Source organism: Pistacia vera, unplaced genomic scaffold, assembly GCF_008641045.1.
Source record: "Pistacia vera cultivar Batoury unplaced genomic scaffold, PisVer_v2 Contig63, whole genome shotgun sequence".
Taxonomy (NCBI): domain Eukaryota; kingdom Viridiplantae; phylum Streptophyta; class Magnoliopsida; order Sapindales; family Anacardiaceae; genus Pistacia; species Pistacia vera.
Genome location: NW_022196479.1, coordinates 607315 through 623757, shown reverse-complemented (window position 1 = coordinate 623757; position 16443 = coordinate 607315). Strand labels below are relative to the sequence as shown.

At 35.2% G+C, this 16443-nt stretch overlaps 3 protein-coding genes across 3 annotated transcripts; all 3 read left to right on the top strand.

The window, feature by feature from the left end:
• The first annotated feature begins 240 nt into the window (after positions 1-240).
• Positions 241-3201, top strand: LOC116111237 (MADS-box transcription factor 18-like). The gene is made up of 2 exons (XM_031397435.1): positions 241-405; positions 1932-3201. Exon 2 carries the CDS (start codon positions 1939-1941, stop codon positions 2947-2949), a length of 1011 nt encoding a protein of 336 aa, XP_031253295.1. The 5' UTR covers positions 241-405; positions 1932-1938; the 3' UTR covers positions 2950-3201.
• A 6977-nt stretch (positions 3202-10178) lies between these two features.
• LOC116111236 (zinc finger CCCH domain-containing protein 14-like) lies at positions 10179-11799 on the top strand. The gene is made up of 2 exons (XM_031397434.1): positions 10179-10855; positions 10954-11799. The coding sequence occupies exons 1-2, from the start codon at positions 10322-10324 to the stop codon at positions 11275-11277; spliced, it is 858 nt and encodes a 285-aa protein (XP_031253294.1). The 5' UTR covers positions 10179-10321; the 3' UTR covers positions 11278-11799.
• Positions 11800-13660: 1861 nt separating this feature from the next.
• LOC116111205 (nuclear transcription factor Y subunit C-3-like) lies at positions 13661-15878 on the top strand. The gene is made up of 8 exons (XM_031397400.1): positions 13661-13684; positions 13805-14011; positions 14097-14184; positions 14277-14347; positions 14437-14631; positions 14727-14810; positions 14933-15013; positions 15870-15878. Exons 1-8 carry the CDS (start codon positions 13661-13663, stop codon positions 15876-15878), a joined length of 759 nt encoding a protein of 252 aa, XP_031253260.1.
• The last annotated feature ends 565 nt before the right edge of the window (positions 15879-16443 follow it).

Below are 16443 nucleotides of genomic sequence, written 5' to 3'. Positions count from 1 at the left end.
TTAACGGGATGGGGATGGGGATGGGGCCTAGCGGGGGGCTATTCTCAATTCTGTGATTAAACTTATCTTAAATAAGAAAGTCTTTTATCATATTAGGAAACATGGTGTAGATTATCCTAATTTCTTTCATGTTAACCTAGAATGGAAAATTCTATAACAAATAAATAAATAACTAAACCAAAGAATTAAAAATGAAAATAAAAGAGTAATATTTGGAAAGTATATTGGTTTCCTATTTCCGTTGAAACTTGACTCTTTTAAGTTTCGTATTCCTAGTTAAAATAGGATTCTCTTAATTAAGTTTATATAAATTGCTCCCAATCACTTACGTCCTCCCCAAGAAATCAAGTTTCAAAAGAGGCAACAACCTCTGCAACTCCAACGAAACAATACATTTGAAAATTTGTAAGTACAATTCTTATTTTTACTCTTCCTTTTTTTTCTTATTGAAATTCAATTTACCAACGGTTACATAAACATTTACATAGGGTTTTCGTCAGGATTTCTTGTTTTTTTTTTTCGTTGAAGATTTTAATTTCTCTTTAAACTGATTTTATTTTCCTATGAAAATTTATAGGCAATAAAGAGAATCTTTTTATTGTTACGCTTGTGATGTTTGTGTGAAAATCAAAACCTTGATAATGCTCATCAAATTGTAGCTCAAAGCCGCAAACCAGAAATCAAGATTTGGTATTACCTCCTTCGAAAGAAATTTAAAGTTTATAATTTATTCATACTTGTACTAGGGTTTTAGTTTTTAAACGAGAGAGTGAAGTTAATGGGTGTGTTATATGAACAGAGTGTCTCAGTTTGAGAAATTGCCTAGGCCATATTAAATAGTGGAGACCAGTTTTTGGTATCTTGTATATAGAAATTAAATATTTTCTGTCATGTGGTGTTTCTATGGTAAGTTGACAGGGTTTTCTTTCTTTTTATTTTTAACACCAAATCAGTGTTGTGTTTTTGTTTCCTAAATAATGAATCCTGAATAATGAGAGAGAATTTCTTGCTATAAAATATATTTATATCTAGAGAAGAGTTATTTCCAAAAGGTTCTTTCTTCTATACTAAAGCAAAGGTACTGGCTTCAATTAAAATCTAGCCCTTCCAAAGAGGAGGCATGAAATCTTTTTTTAGTTTATTGGTTAATTTTTTGATCTTTTTCAATGCAACATGCTCATATTTGTTCTCTTTTAAATTTTAACAACTTGTGGCTGTAGTTAGAGATGTTGAAGACATATTTGATTTAGAATTTAGATGTAATTCCTTGTGTGCAGTAGAATTTGAATGCAATTCCTTGTTTAGATTAGGATTCGAATACAACTTTGAGAATTATTTTAAAACCAGAAAGGAACAAATGTTGTTTTTTGTGTTTCTCAGTCTTTTAAATTTTGAAAAGATGCATTTTTCATCTTGAACTGAAGCCAATTAATGTTTGTCTCTAGAAATATGATTGGACTGGTCTTTTCACTAATTCATGTGTGTCGATTGAAGTAGTGTTAAGTTATTAGAGAGAGGACAGGTTCAATATAAATTTATGGAATTCTCTATTTATTAAACTCTTTGCATTCCTTCTTCTCAATGGTTGACATTATTTTATATTCCTAGTTTTATATTGTTTAGGAAAGATTACGAAGTTATCAATTCTTTCTATACTCCTACTTCACTAATATTTCTGTATTCCTATTAAATTTAGATTACTTTTCCTAGAAAAGACCACACTCAACCTATAAGTATTTCTTATATTTAAGTTTAAATCGAGGAAATTTCTTTTGGGGTCTCTGTAACTCAAGTGTGAGTCTTCAAAACCTTGAATAGGCCCCATTAAAGCCTTTTTTTTTTTTGAACTTTTATCTTTGTCAATGAAGAGATAATGGTGTGATTATAAGTATCTGTTGTGTGTCTGACGGAATACTATTTTCGTTTTGCAGGTTAGATATGGCTAAAGAACCAAAGAAACTGGAACCAATAAAGCATGAAAAAGCTCGTTTGGCAACCTTCAGGAAGAGAAAGAATAGTTTGTTGAAGAAGGCTTGGGAGTTCAAAACTCTTTGTGATGTGGACGCATGTATGATCATCTATGGTCCAAAACATAAAGATCAGCCTGGGAAGCCTGAGACCTGGGCCTCAGAGGAAGGTAAGCTAACTAGTATTATCAACAGGTACAAGGGTACACACAAAACTGATCAACGACAAAGAACGGCGCTTTCTTTGCCTAATTTAAATGATGATAGGGCTGTGCGAGTTCCCAAGAATAGTCGCAGACTGGAGTGTGCTACATGGGATCAACGTTTTGACAGTTTTTCAGAGGATCAAATGAAGAAAGCTCTTTGTAGACTAAACACTAAGCTAGCCTTGACAGCGAAAAAGATTTACACAATGAAAGGAGGTCCTAAAGCGATGGGAAAGTCCACATCAGAAACATCCGAGGAGTCTCAGATTAGCCACAACCATGTTCATCAGAATGTAGATAGCCCTCGACAACGTAAAGGGAAGAAGTCAATTGACATTCAGCGGCCGATCAGCTTCCAGCCTAACAATCAGGTTTATCAAATGCCCCCACTATCTTTAATGGGTACTCCAATATGGATGAGGCCAAATGCAAATAATCCGTATCCATCTGGGGGTGCATCTAGTAGCACAACTCCATACAGTCCACAGCAGTCTATTGGTGCATCCAGTAGCACCATTCCATTCACTCCACTACAACCATCAGTTCAGTGGAATCCCGCCTCGTCACAGCATCCCCTGCAGGGACCAGTTCAGTGGTGGTATCTCCCATTGTCACATACTCCCCTGCGAGGACCAGTTCCGTGGAATCTCCCATCGTCACAGCCTAACCAGTTTCTGGTGACGTCCTCAGGTGCTCCTTCTAAGGAGAATGCTGCTCAACTGAAGAAGTCAAGTGTTAATCTGAAACTTCAACCTCCTGGGCAGCAGCAAGAATGAAAGGCCTTAGATGAGGATATTTTTTCTAAGAACTTGTAAGCTTAGTTAGGCTCCTTGATAACGTTTAGGTTTTAGTTTTTTTACAAATTGAAGATTTTCGACTAATTTTGGTGGAGATTTGTAATGATCATTTTAGAATTTAGGGGAGATATGTGATGAAGTTAGACTTAGGCCTCCTCCCCTTCCTTGATTACGAATTGGATCCAATACTTATTTATTTATTTTTTATAAATACATACAAGGTTTGAAAAATGTATTTTTTTCAACTCTAGTAATCTTGATAATTACAAGTGTAGTGCAATACTATAAGCTTGTCAAATTTCAGTGTACACAGATGAACAGGCAATTCACTTTCTTAGAGCTTTTGCTTCTTACATCGAGAAAAAAAAAGCCAAAAAGGAACACTTACTTCTACAAAACTCTTTTGCTTTGTAACTGAAATCAACACATGAGGAGGTCAGTCTCCTGTTACTCTTTGTTTCTTAATTCTTGGCTCAATTTTCATTCATTCTCCAGTAAGCTTTGTTTGTGTCAAAACTGTTATTTAGCAACCGAAAGATTAGACCCTTTTGTTCATTTGTACCGCTTTCTTCCTAAATTTTTGCTTTGATTCACAAGTAGTTTCTTCTTTCTTGGTTGCCACTTTCTCGAATCATCATTCACAAAGGTTATTAATTTTGAATATCTGGCGTTGTATTTAGAGCAGTTGAGAGTTTCCTCTTCATGTTTTCTAATATTAGATTTTCATATGAATAATTAAGTTTTTTTTAATGATGAATTTTGATAGTTTATTAATTTGTGCCTTAAATTTTTCCTTTATTATATAGCACAACTCGAAGATTTGTGTTGGTTGTCAATTTTTTCCTTTGTAAATTCAAGCAAGTCCCAAAACATCAGGTGGGCATCAATGTTTAGACAGATTTTCTTATGTTTATTTAGCAAAGATCAGTGCATCTTTTGCAGCTATAGGAATTATGGGATTGTTCCAATTTTGTGGAGCCTTGTGTCCAAGACCCGTATTGCTGACTCTCAACATATTGGCAAGATATATTATATCCTGGGTTTGAGGCATCCCACAGGGACTGGCTTGATAACAGTGGCCTATTCCTGCGATCTAACTACTCGGTTTACGGTTGTGGCTTTTACACTGCCTTGGATGCTCAATTCTTTTTGCTGGTTGTCATTCACATTAGTACTGCCATAGTTTGGACCGCTAATAGAGGCAAATTGATTAGAGTCTGATAAGTTTGTTTTTGAAAGAATGGGAATGTTTATATGGAAATGGGAAATGGTGTAGCTTGGCCCACAAATACTACTGGAGAGAAAGTTGCATCCATGGAATTGCAGGACTCAGGCAACTTGCTATTGCTTGGGGACGATGGAGGTATTCTTCGGCAGAGGTATCTATTTGATGAAATAGGTAGCCTGCAACGCTCTCAGCAGGGTTCGGCTGGTTACATATATCAAAGTCTCTAGTCTCTACTGGAAGTGGTGATGAAAAGAGTACCGAGGGGAAAAATATTCTGTTAATTGTCTTCAAAGTTCTCGCAACCATATTGATAATTGCTGGTCTACTGTATGTCGGATTCTAGTATCAACTATCAACATAAAAAGAAGAGATTAATGGACTTTACTCAAGCAAACTTGGAAGAGGATGATTTGTGGGATAGTTTATCTGGCATGTGTTTTCGCGTCAGCTATAATGATCTTCATACGGCGACTGAAAGTTTCTCTACAAAGGTTGGCCAGGCAGGGTTTGGCTCAGTCTATCAAGGTGTGCATTTACCATCAGGTCATACTCAAAGGCTTCTGCGCAGAAGGGACTCACAGGCTTCTTGTCTATGAGTAAATGGCAAACAGGTCTTTGGATAAATGGATCTTCAAGACAGACGAGGAAAGTCAGTTGACGAGTTGGGATACAAGATTTAATATTGTATTGGGTACTGCGAAGAGATTAGCTTCTCCATGAGAATGTGAAGCAAAGATTGTTCATTGCAGACATAAAAACCTGAAAATGTTCTTTTAGATGATAATTTCAATGCCAAAGTATTGCCTATCAGTGCTTTCCCATTCTCTAGCAATATGTCTTGATATATTTCATGACCAAATGCGGGTTGTGGCAACTATGTAGAAGCTCTGATAAACTAGAATCTGGATTAATATTATGTGAAAAATAAATAACACCATTGTTTAATTAAGAAGAATCAAAAACTGTTTCAAAGTAGAAGGAAAATATATGGGAAGTAGTATTGAAAAATTTTGTCTACTAAGAACCCATCAGTCTCAGAGTATTCAATCTACACACTCCATTATCAGATAAGAACCATAAAGAACATAATAATACAACAACAAAACTGAGCTCATCACTAAGTGCGAAATTCATTTTATTAATTGCTAACCTTTTTCACGAATCTGAACTATCCAGTTTGGAAACGTAAGACTCTAAAGTATCCAAACCAAACCCGTATCCAAACCCTTGCCCGTACCCGAATCCGACACCGACACCACAACCCATTCCAACCCCAAAAACTAGGTTTAGCTGGTTCCACGACGAGCCACCAAAACCCACTCCGCCAACCAAGCCAAACCCGACTCCAGCACCACACCCGATTCCAGCTCCACCTCCAGGCCCCAACACTGTTTCCCTCATTTTTCTGTAATTTTCTTGCAAGAATTCCGTCACTGGAAATTGTTTCTTGGCATTGTTTTTCTTGCTTCCTGAACCTTTCCAATTCCAGAGAGAAGTGCCGGTGTCTGTTTGCCTGTGCTTAACTTTGGTTCTCATTGTTTATTGAGTAACGAGAAGGATAAGATTGAAACAGTCAACAATGTTACACTATCCGTCTTGGCATCATCATTTTGAACTTTAGGGATACGCCGACGTCTTATAGAGATTAGAGCTTGGTCCAAAACGCAGCACATTGAAATTATTGGTCCCTTTGTGTTTTATGTTATTCCTGGGATAAAAATAATGAGTAAAAGGACGTTTACCCATCAAAGGTTTGGCTTAACGACAATTTTCGCTTAAAAAATTAAAAAATATCATTTTTTTAATCTAAAATTTATATTTTGTTAATATTTAAAATATATTTTATTTTTTTAATCGAGATGAGTTACTAAGAGTCAAAGTAAAAAATATTTTGTAGAGTGAATAGAGGTGGAAAAGTAACCCGCCCGGCCCAGCCCGCGACGGGTTACTTTGTTTGGCGGGTCGGGCCTAACCCGCCTGCCAACAACGGCAAGCCGGGTTAGGCCCGTCATTTTCTCCAAAATGGCTGGCCCAGTCCGGCCCGCCAGCCCTAACCCGTCGGGTTAGGTGGTGGGCTAGGCCAGGTTAGCCCGATTTTCCTATTTTTTTATTTTTATTTAACTTTTCAAATAAATAATCATAAATATAATTGTTTTTAATTAACTTTTCAAATATCAATAATTCAATTCAATTTTTTTGTTTGTTAACATTTCAAATATTAATTCAATTTTGATACAATAAAATTATAATATAAGAAAAATTAGACTTATTGGAGTATGGAATTGGAATTTGGAAAATTGGAAATATGAATTAAAAATTACAAAAACTAATAAAAATTAAAATATGAGCAAATTGCAAAAACTAATAAATGAATAATTGAGAAATTAGAGAATATAAGAGAATGAGAGAATTTGAGTTGTGAGAAAAATGTGAGAACTTAGGGCCAATTTATAGGAAAAAATGAGAAAGAGAAATGATGAAAAAGACTCTTCCAACGGCTATATTTTAAGGGTAAAGGGGTAATTTGAAAAATAAAATAAAAATTTTTATTTTTTTTAATTTTTTTCGGCCAACCCGTCGGGTTGGCTGTTGCAACCCGCCGGGTTGGTAGGTTGGGCGTTATGACCCGTCGGGTTGTAACGGCCAACCCGTCGGGTTACACACAACCAACCCGGCGGGTTGCCGGGTCTCTTGCAAAAGAGATAAAATAGCAACCCGCCGGGTTGCGGGTTGCCATTGTGCAACCCGGCCCGTCCGGGGGTTGTTGCCGGGTTAGGATCAACCCGGCCCAAATTTTCCACCTCTAAGAGTGAAATCTATAAATCAAATGGTGGTGACCAATTAAATATTTATTGTTAAAAATTAGCTAAGGTTAGAAAATTATAGACTTTGCAATGATCGATAATCGATGAAAAATCAGATGTTAAAGTAAAAAAGATTTTATAAAAAGATAACTATAGGTTTAAATAGGGATGAGAAATAGAATTTTTATCATCAATTTGAATAATAACGAAATATTAAATTTGGTTGAAAAAATAGTATTTTATAACTTTTTAAGTAGAAAAGTGACATTAAGCAAACTTTTGGATGAGAAAAAGTCGTTTTCTCTAAAATAATAGGCGAAGGGCGAGCAGCCAAAAACTAATGAGTCAAGACTCAAGAGCAAAACAAGATTGACCAAAACTTGTCAAACAGGTTCAATTAACATGAAACACGGAGTTTCATCTGAGCACATTATGGGTCAATGTATTTCTTAAACCTAAATTTAAATACTCCTCAGCTCTCAACAGCCACCCCGGCCAACAATAGTTATCCAACAAGCCAGCTGTCCAATAAATAAGCCACCAATTAGAAGCGGTCATTGTTCCCCTAGGTGATCAACAATCATAACCATAATTCATTTTATAATCATCTTTCTTCAAATTAATTTTAAAGGAACGCTGAATAAGACCGAATCAATACGAGTTCATACAAATAAATTAATATTGACTCTTCAATTATTCAACCACATCAAAATTTTAATCTTAATTAGGAGGTAAATACTAAAAGTCAGTAATTGTTAACGGCTGAAAGAGAGAACTATGAGTAACATCACTTTATTGTCTGCCCACTAACTAATTCCATTTCATTTGTCGTTATTAATTAGACTGCTAATTGTGAGATTTCGGCAGCATAATATACCTTCTTCTGTGTAAGGGAAAGCTCTCTTTCTAGAATCTTGGTCATCATAATTAATGTCTTCTGCTACCAAACAACAACATTAGATGGGATTTAATTATAAAATGTGAATACACTAATCCATTTTTCAATGTTTTCTCCCGCCTGAGTGAGACAAAACTTACCAGTATTGCTTAGAATTTTATACAAAGGGTGAATTTGTTTCACACACAAAATCACAAGTCTAGGCTGAATAAATTTTTTATTTTTTTAAATGTTATCCCTTCAATTTCAATGATTCAGTCTTAATTAAAACTATAATTGGACTAAATCATGCAAAACTAACAGTAATCCTGTAGAAAATTAACATTAATAATCAAAATGGTACCCGGTCCTCCTAATTAACTATCATATAATTTTTGTTTATTATTAATTTCTTGTTGTATTGCATGTAATCAATCGCATTTCAAACTTCTTGGCCTATATATTAATTTCATTTGAATTTGTAGCCATGTGTGGTCATCAATCATGAAATAAATTATTTTAGTTACTTGTCAAACCGGCTTTTATGACTTGGATGCCTTCTATTATATAAATGCTCTTTCTCTTCTCTCTTTCCACACAGGCAGACAGAACACAACACAACACAACACAAAAAATGGAGTTGACAACAAGGCCATTCTACGGCTCTTTGCAGAGATACTGGAGAAGAAGAAGATATCAAAGGCTTCACGGTGAAACCAAAATCAGAAAGAACGTCAGGGTAACAAGGTTCCATGGCGGCCCAGCGTCACGCAGGTTTTGGAGGATCAAAACGGTGCCGAAGCTCAGGCTAAAGATTGTTCGTTCAGTTGCTGCAAAACCCTTTAAGCTTTGGGGAAACTTGAAGAATGGTTATGTTGGGATGATGGTAAATCTGGCTAGTAAAGTGGGGTTCTTGAATAATGAAGATCATTTTGTAAGAAAAGGGATTTCTCAACCAGGGAAAAAGGGTGTTGTTTATTCCTATGAAGAAGTTGAGAACCGGGTTGCTTATGAACTTTACCAGGCTTTAGTGGCTACTGGAAGATTATCTGCAGTTTTAAATCAGCTACAGTAACATATCCCTTGGAATGTTGGGATTTCTAGTTCTTTTTGTTGACTTTTTCTGTGTTATTGTTGTTGTAATTGGATGTTTAATTACTTCAAAAGTAATTACCAACTTGTAGTTATGATATTTAGCTGAAGAATATTCAAACCAGTACATTGTCTTATTCATTTATCATATATTTTAAATTAATTATGCAACAGAACATGATTGAATATTTTGGTATAAATGATGGGATACTTTACCTAAGCTCTGTGGAATGACATGCTCCAGCGGCAGATAAGTCCAGTTGTGGTAGGAACTGAAAGGCTTTGTCTATTAAACTGCAGTTGAGTAAGATAAGATATCCTTTTCAAACATATGTCATCTCTTTGACTCTCTACTCCAGAGAGAAAAAGGACTTGAACCTTTCTTTTGAGGCCCATTAACCATCTCCATTTTCATTAAATTTATTGGGCCTTTGTCGTTTGGGCCCATCCAAACACACACTCATATCTGTGAAGAAAAAGCCTATATTAGTCAAAAGAATAATAATAATGAAAAGAAAGTGATAATTAGGAAAATGTATGATGTTGGGTGACCTGAGAGTAAAAGAACAAAAAGATTCAATATGAATTCTTGAGTTTGAGACTCTCTGAACACTAATAGAGATGACCATTTAGGAGATTTACTTAATTGTTCCCTTCAAACTCCTGTATGCAAGTTGGTCTAGATACCCTTGGTTAAAAAAAAAAAAAAAAATTAGTGAAATGGTTGTTGGTGAAACAACAAAAGATTAGGCATTACATCTAGATAGAGGGGACCATAGTTAGTTAAAGTAGTCATATACAAGCAACTTCCACAAATAGTATCATTATTAATATTATCATTTGAAAAACAAAACCATGTCTTAATCCTCCCTTCATCAAGATCCAACCCAACCCGACTCAACTCACATTCTTCATTGCCACTCCATCACCCAACTACTCACATCATCATATACACTTCAATTTCAATATTTATATTTTACATTAAAAAAAAAAAAAATATCCACTGTACGTTTTGTGTTTCTCGCTACTTAGGAATCATTCTGTTTTGGGCATCTCTAACGGTTTCTCATCCCTTGGCGGGAAAGCAATTGTACTATCAACTTATACTATATGATGGTTCTTTTACAAGCGAATTACCTCCTTCCACGTGTTATATTACTGACAGTTGCATTGAATCTTAAGTTTGATTCACGGACCTCATTCCTCTTTGTCTACCTATTTACTCTGCTCTAACGTGTAGATGATTTCCACTGCCGTTCGCGTTGGTTACTCTATATATATTAGAAGCAAAAAGAACATTTTCGGTTATCTTGGTTTTGTTTTTCCACAGTACCTTTCGCGGCAACGTTGATGGATAAAGAGAGAGAGCACGCGTCTCCACTTTCCGATTTCAAAACCAGCACCATGACTTCTACCACCGAAACGCCGAACTCATCTCCGCCGTCAGATTTTGGTGCCGATTTCAGTTCAATCTTCCACTCAATTTTCCCGCCAAGATCATCTACAGACGACCACTACCACCACTACCACTTCGCCACCGAGCACCGCCTCAACCAAGCGCGACTCGTCTTGGAATATCAGCAGCTATGCGATCACTACGATCTCTGTTTCTCTCGCCTACAGTCGCTCAACAGAGAACTCGAAACTCTCGTCAAGGAGAACGCCGATCTCCGACTTGCTAATGCCGGACTCCTCAAGCTTATCACTAACAGCTTCCACCGTCTTACCGAAGATATCTCCTCCGGTTTCAGTCCAAAGAGCGTTATGGAGAAACGTAATGTCGTAGAAAGAGATACTCTGCCTAAAAGCATCTCCGTCCGGTCCAGTGGGTACCTTAAAAGCAATCAAACCAATCAAAGTAGCGGTCCGAGTCGACAGGGAGCTGTGAGTCTACGCAGCTCACTATAATTGATTTATTTTATTTTATAACTGAATTCTTTATAAACATCTAAGGGGATCTCTTATTGTATGCGCGCGTGTAGCAAAGAGCGCATGTGCCATCTGGTAATAATGAGAGAGAGGAGGAAGCGGCAAAAGCGAAGGCAGAAGGACTGGAGGTGTACAATCAAGGAATGTGGAAGACGGAGCTTTGTAACAAGTGGCAGGAAACCGGCACGTGTCCATACGGTGATTACTGCCAATTCGCTCACGGCATCAACGAGCTGCGTCCCGTAATCAGACACCCAAAGTATAAAACGGAAGTTTGTCGTATGGTTTTATCAGGAGCGACGTGTCCTTATGGCCACCGTTGCCACTTCCGGCACTCCCTCACTGAGCAGGAACGATCGTTGATGCTCCCTCGCTAATACATAAAAGAACTCCAATCACCATTAATAACAACAAAAATAATCTTGAGTTATATTTGTATGTAGATATATAATGATCATAATTAAGAATAAGGAAGAATTTGTGTATTAATAATTAATGGATTTTTGGGTACGTATAATGTTATATTAATTTGTTGTATAAATTTGGATTTGGGCGGTCGAATTGAAGTTGGTTATAGTTTTGATTATTTTTGTGTTATGAGTTGGAGGTGTATGGACGTAGTTGGTGGTAATGATTGAAAGGATGACTAGTACTGTAATGGGAGGTTTCTTAAAGGAGTAAGTTATGTGTCCAACCACCGTTTGTTGGCGGAGATTGAAATTTTGAATGGAGATATCCACTTGATGAGTGCAACATTTGGTGTTTGCGCATGCCTTTTTAATTACGTTTGATAGAGACGAAACGACTGCTGCTGCGGCTGGCGAAAGATCGATGCTGACTATGAATGATCAAATTACTTCATAAACACTTGATCTTTGTACCACAAATTCCGTTAGTATATGAAGTTTGATAATTAATTATGTAATTTCCGTTAACAAATAACTGTATAATACATTTACGTTGTATAATACAATGAGGATGTGTATGACATGCACTCCCTTATTAAACCATTGTATGTGCATTATTATGAGGGAAACGTTCAAGAAAGATGAGGATTAATCAACTTATAAGTTGGTTAGTTAGTATGTGATGGTGTAAGATCAGAAGTCGCCCTCAGATTCAAATGGAAGAAAGACTTGTGTTAACTTAGACATATTGAAAAAGATCGTCTACACAAAACTATGTTAATTGACCTCTTAACAGATTGTAGGTCACGACACAACGGTGCTCATGAATTACAATGAACACAACAATTAATAGTACACAAACAATGAATCATACAAACATTCGAAGTTTAAAGATAATATTATATTATACTATACTTTTTCCATGCTTTGACTATCTGATGCATTGAGTTAACGTAAAAACAAGATTAACATTTGGCTATGCCTTTAGGATTGATAAATAAGTCTCAAATTCAAAAACTTAAGTCTTAAAATTGAAGGAAATTCTGAAAAAAATATTATATCTCTTAAAAAAACGAATAATATATTTATATAAGGTGGTAACCAATCCTAACAAGACTCCCAATAAACAAGGAAATAAAATTCAAATTAATTAAAAAAAAGAAGAAGTCCTAACTATTGATTAATTATAAAATAAGAAAAGACTTTAAATAATATAGGAAAAACCGTTAGAAAACTTAAATAACTTTGAAACACGTCGAAACAATGGATTTTGGGCTTGAAACAAGTTTTCCGTCGATATTTTATGGGCTCCACAACTCATTCTGGATTAAAAGTTGTGATTGTTTTAAATTAACATACCCACATTTGGACTTCTGACGTGATATAATTTGAGGTGAGTCTGACTCCTCACCCAATAAAACCTTATTGAATGGAGGGATTACCCCCTCTTATAACATAATAGGTTTGAGCGTATTTAGTCAGTGTGGGAATTCAACATGATGCTCGCCCTCTCCAGGAACTTATCTACTAAACGTTCCACCTCACTATCAAAAATTGTTAGGTAAAATTTGGAGTGATGCAACAATGGGGTACAATTTCATCAAATAATGTTGCAGTTTTGACGTTAGATTGAATCTGTTTCCTCCTAGATTCACATTACGTACCAAACAAAACCATCAAAGGTTAGCAATTTGTCATGGTCATAACTTTCTTTAGTTAAAAAAAGTTACAAACGAAAGTTACTACAACTTAAAGAATATAGTCATGGGGTTACCAATTAAGACTTTACTTGGAACCAGCAAAGACAAAGTTACAGGTTGGATATTAAGAATCAGATTCTATTCCATTAAGACTTAAATGACATGCCTTTAATTTCAATATAAAAAAAACACCATTTCATTAAACTTTAAATACCTAAAAATTAAATCATTAAATTCAGATACATCCCTCTCCAGTTTTCCACTACAGCTAAAGGCATAGTAAGAACAACTATGTCTTTTACATTAACACACTCTTCACATCAATCTTTTATACACACTCCATGCTCCATTTCAGAATCAAAATCTAAACATTTCCCTAAAAAATTCAGTTAAAATGACTAAGCTGACACATTACACGCGCTGGTCAAAGTTTGTGATAACAAAGACACATGTCAAGATTAATTTTAGTTTCGAGCGTGTAATCTATTACTAATGAGAATTGACCTGAAATTAGGAACAAAACATCCCTGAGTAATTCCATTGATAATAATACGGTGCGTGTTTAATTCTAACAAGTTAAAATATTTGTTTTACAAGCGAGTCTACAAGAGTTCCAAGAATGAGTTTTCTTAGAACATTTACCTCTCCTATATATGGAAGATGACAGTACATGCAAGGTAAAAATCCCAGCTTGACATTATCTCAAACTTAATGCTTATACCTTTCACTACCCAAAACTACTTATTGCTTCTTTACAATTTCCTTTTAAGTACTCTGTTCATTATCTCTATTTTAAGGACTATCTCTCAATATTAAAGGTTGCATTGCAGCTAGAGTGTTTTGATATGAAGAGGGTGAGTGGGATGATGAGGAGGCCAATCATGGATTTGAATCAGTCAGTGGATCAGTTCACACTTTCAACTCCATCTCCAGAGGTGCATAACTTCATGCCCACGACTCCTTTTGTATTGCCCTATCACCGGGAAACCAAAGATGATCTTGAGGTGAGACTTTTCTATGATGAATTTTATGCTTGTTTGATTAATCAAAATCTTATGTAAACTTTCTGTATCAAAGGATGAAGAAGAGGCAAGACATTTTCGGATTCTGAAGACGCAAAGGAATAGTTTAGAAATGTTCTGGAATCAACAAATATTTGACATTCGTAATACTTCAGGTTCTAATTCTATCAATTATATTCGCAACATTCTCATTTCTTTTCCCTTATTTATCGTTTTGGGTTTGGTTATTTTCATGATCTATGATAAGCCTTTAAGAACAATCATCAACTACCTCTGGCAAGGATCAAAAGAATTATGAAATCCAACCGCGATGTGAAGGTTTGCATGTTGATTCCCCCTTCTTAATTTCTTCAATTTTGGTAGCAGATTTTGTATGGAGTGAGTTTGTTTGTGTATATTATGTTTAGATGATCAGCGCAGACACTCCAATCGTGTTCTCGAAGGCGTGCGAGCTGTTCATACTGGAGCTGACACTTCGTGCATGGCTACAAACTGAACATTGCAAGCGTCGAACACTACAGCGTTTTGACATTGGTAGAGCCTTGAGGAACGATGAGCTTCTTGAATTCTTGGTCGATTTCGTTCCTTTTGATTATAACAAGGTTCGATTCCATATCATCATCTTTTCCCTTAATCAATTGCTCTTGCATTCCTAACGATGAGGTTATAATATGTACATATTGTATGGATATTTCAGGGTTCTGATAGTGAAAAATCCTTGGAAGAAATTGAAATTCACCCTGCAAAACAGATGCATTTCCCGGTTATAGATATCAATGGGGTGTGTAATTAATATACTATAAATTCCTATAATAATAACAAATAATTATGTTTGCTTTATTAAAATATAGAAGTCTGATTCTTATATATATGTGAACTTGTTCATTTTGCTTTGTTCATTAGGATATAATTTTGAATGATGGGGAAGTTCCTCAGCAGCTCCTGATGAAACCATCCGAATTCGATTATGGTCTGCTTCATAAGGTAAGAGAAGTTCTAAACCTTGTTTCATTTGCAGTCCAAATACAAAGCCAATAATTCAGTCAAAATTTTCATTTCATGGACTCCATCTAAAAATGTATTTATATTTATATTTGCAGTGATGGAAGCAATTATGTTCGAGAAGAAAACGAAGCCAGTTAGCTTCAAACATTAATATTAAGTCTACATGAAATAAATGGATGCTTATCTCTTAATTATATATGAGATTTGTCATTCGTGGACTTAGAATAAATAATAATTAAGTTGTAGTGATATAAACATATTCTAAATATTTCTAATATTTTCCTATATATCCTTTTTGCATTTTTGGACATGTGTCAATTTTTTTTTTTTAACTTTTTTTTTTTGTTAGTAAACTTTCTTTATAAAAAAAAAAAAAGAATGTACAAAAGACCTATAAAAGAAAAGTCAACCTACCTCAGGATAAACCCCTGGGTTAGGACCAAAATAAATAGTCTATACATGATTATGTATTAATATAAAAATCTTTTTCTATCTTGAGACATGTCCCAGGTTAGAAACAAAACCAAGAAAGCTAGAAGACAATGCCCAAATGGCGACAAAAACCAAAAAATCACCTTTTTTCGAACCGAAAATGGCAAAGACTCACCCGCAATGCCAATAGCCCAAGGCACCGAGCAAAATAATTTTTAATTATGTTTATAAATTTGAAATAAGATACGGAGAAACTTTTTCTTGTTATTATAGTATTATAATATTCAGTGGTTCATCCATTTTCCTCCAATATCCATCTAAAGTTACGAGGTATAGATTGTTGATTCTCTAGTAGTTTTTCCCTTAAAATAATTTTACTTTTTTTTTTTGGTCTTGTTTATAGGTAAGGTAAGCCAATTAAAAGCAAATCATTAAACAAATAAATTACTAGGCCCTCACGTTGTTTTCTAAAAGAGCACCAACTCTCGTTCTTAATCACATTAACACAATATTTTGGAGAAGTGGGAAAAGGGATCCCTTCTCCAAAATGTTGTGTTAATATGGACTGCTTAGGAAGAACGAAAATTTGGTCTTTCAAGAAGAAAAACTGAAATATATTTCCCAAGGTAGCATTCCCATTATTTCCTTTCAATCTCAGTCTTTGTAAAGCTGCAAGGTAGATATATAGATGAAGATTTGTATTTTTGTTCTTCTGTTCTGTTAATTTTTCTGATAAATTATATATTTTGAACTCTTTGATTTGATCTTGCTTCGTAATGGGGGAAAAAAAACTGTACTTGGCTGGAAGATTTGAGGGTCTAAGTTTTATCTTTGAGGTTTCTAAAATAACATGATTAAAGAAGAATTAAGAACTATACAGAGATTATTATCAAAGTCCAAGGATTGTAATTGACTTATGGACTGAGAGTCTGAGACTAGTAATTCATGATACTGCAATCTTGTCAGAATTAAAAAGT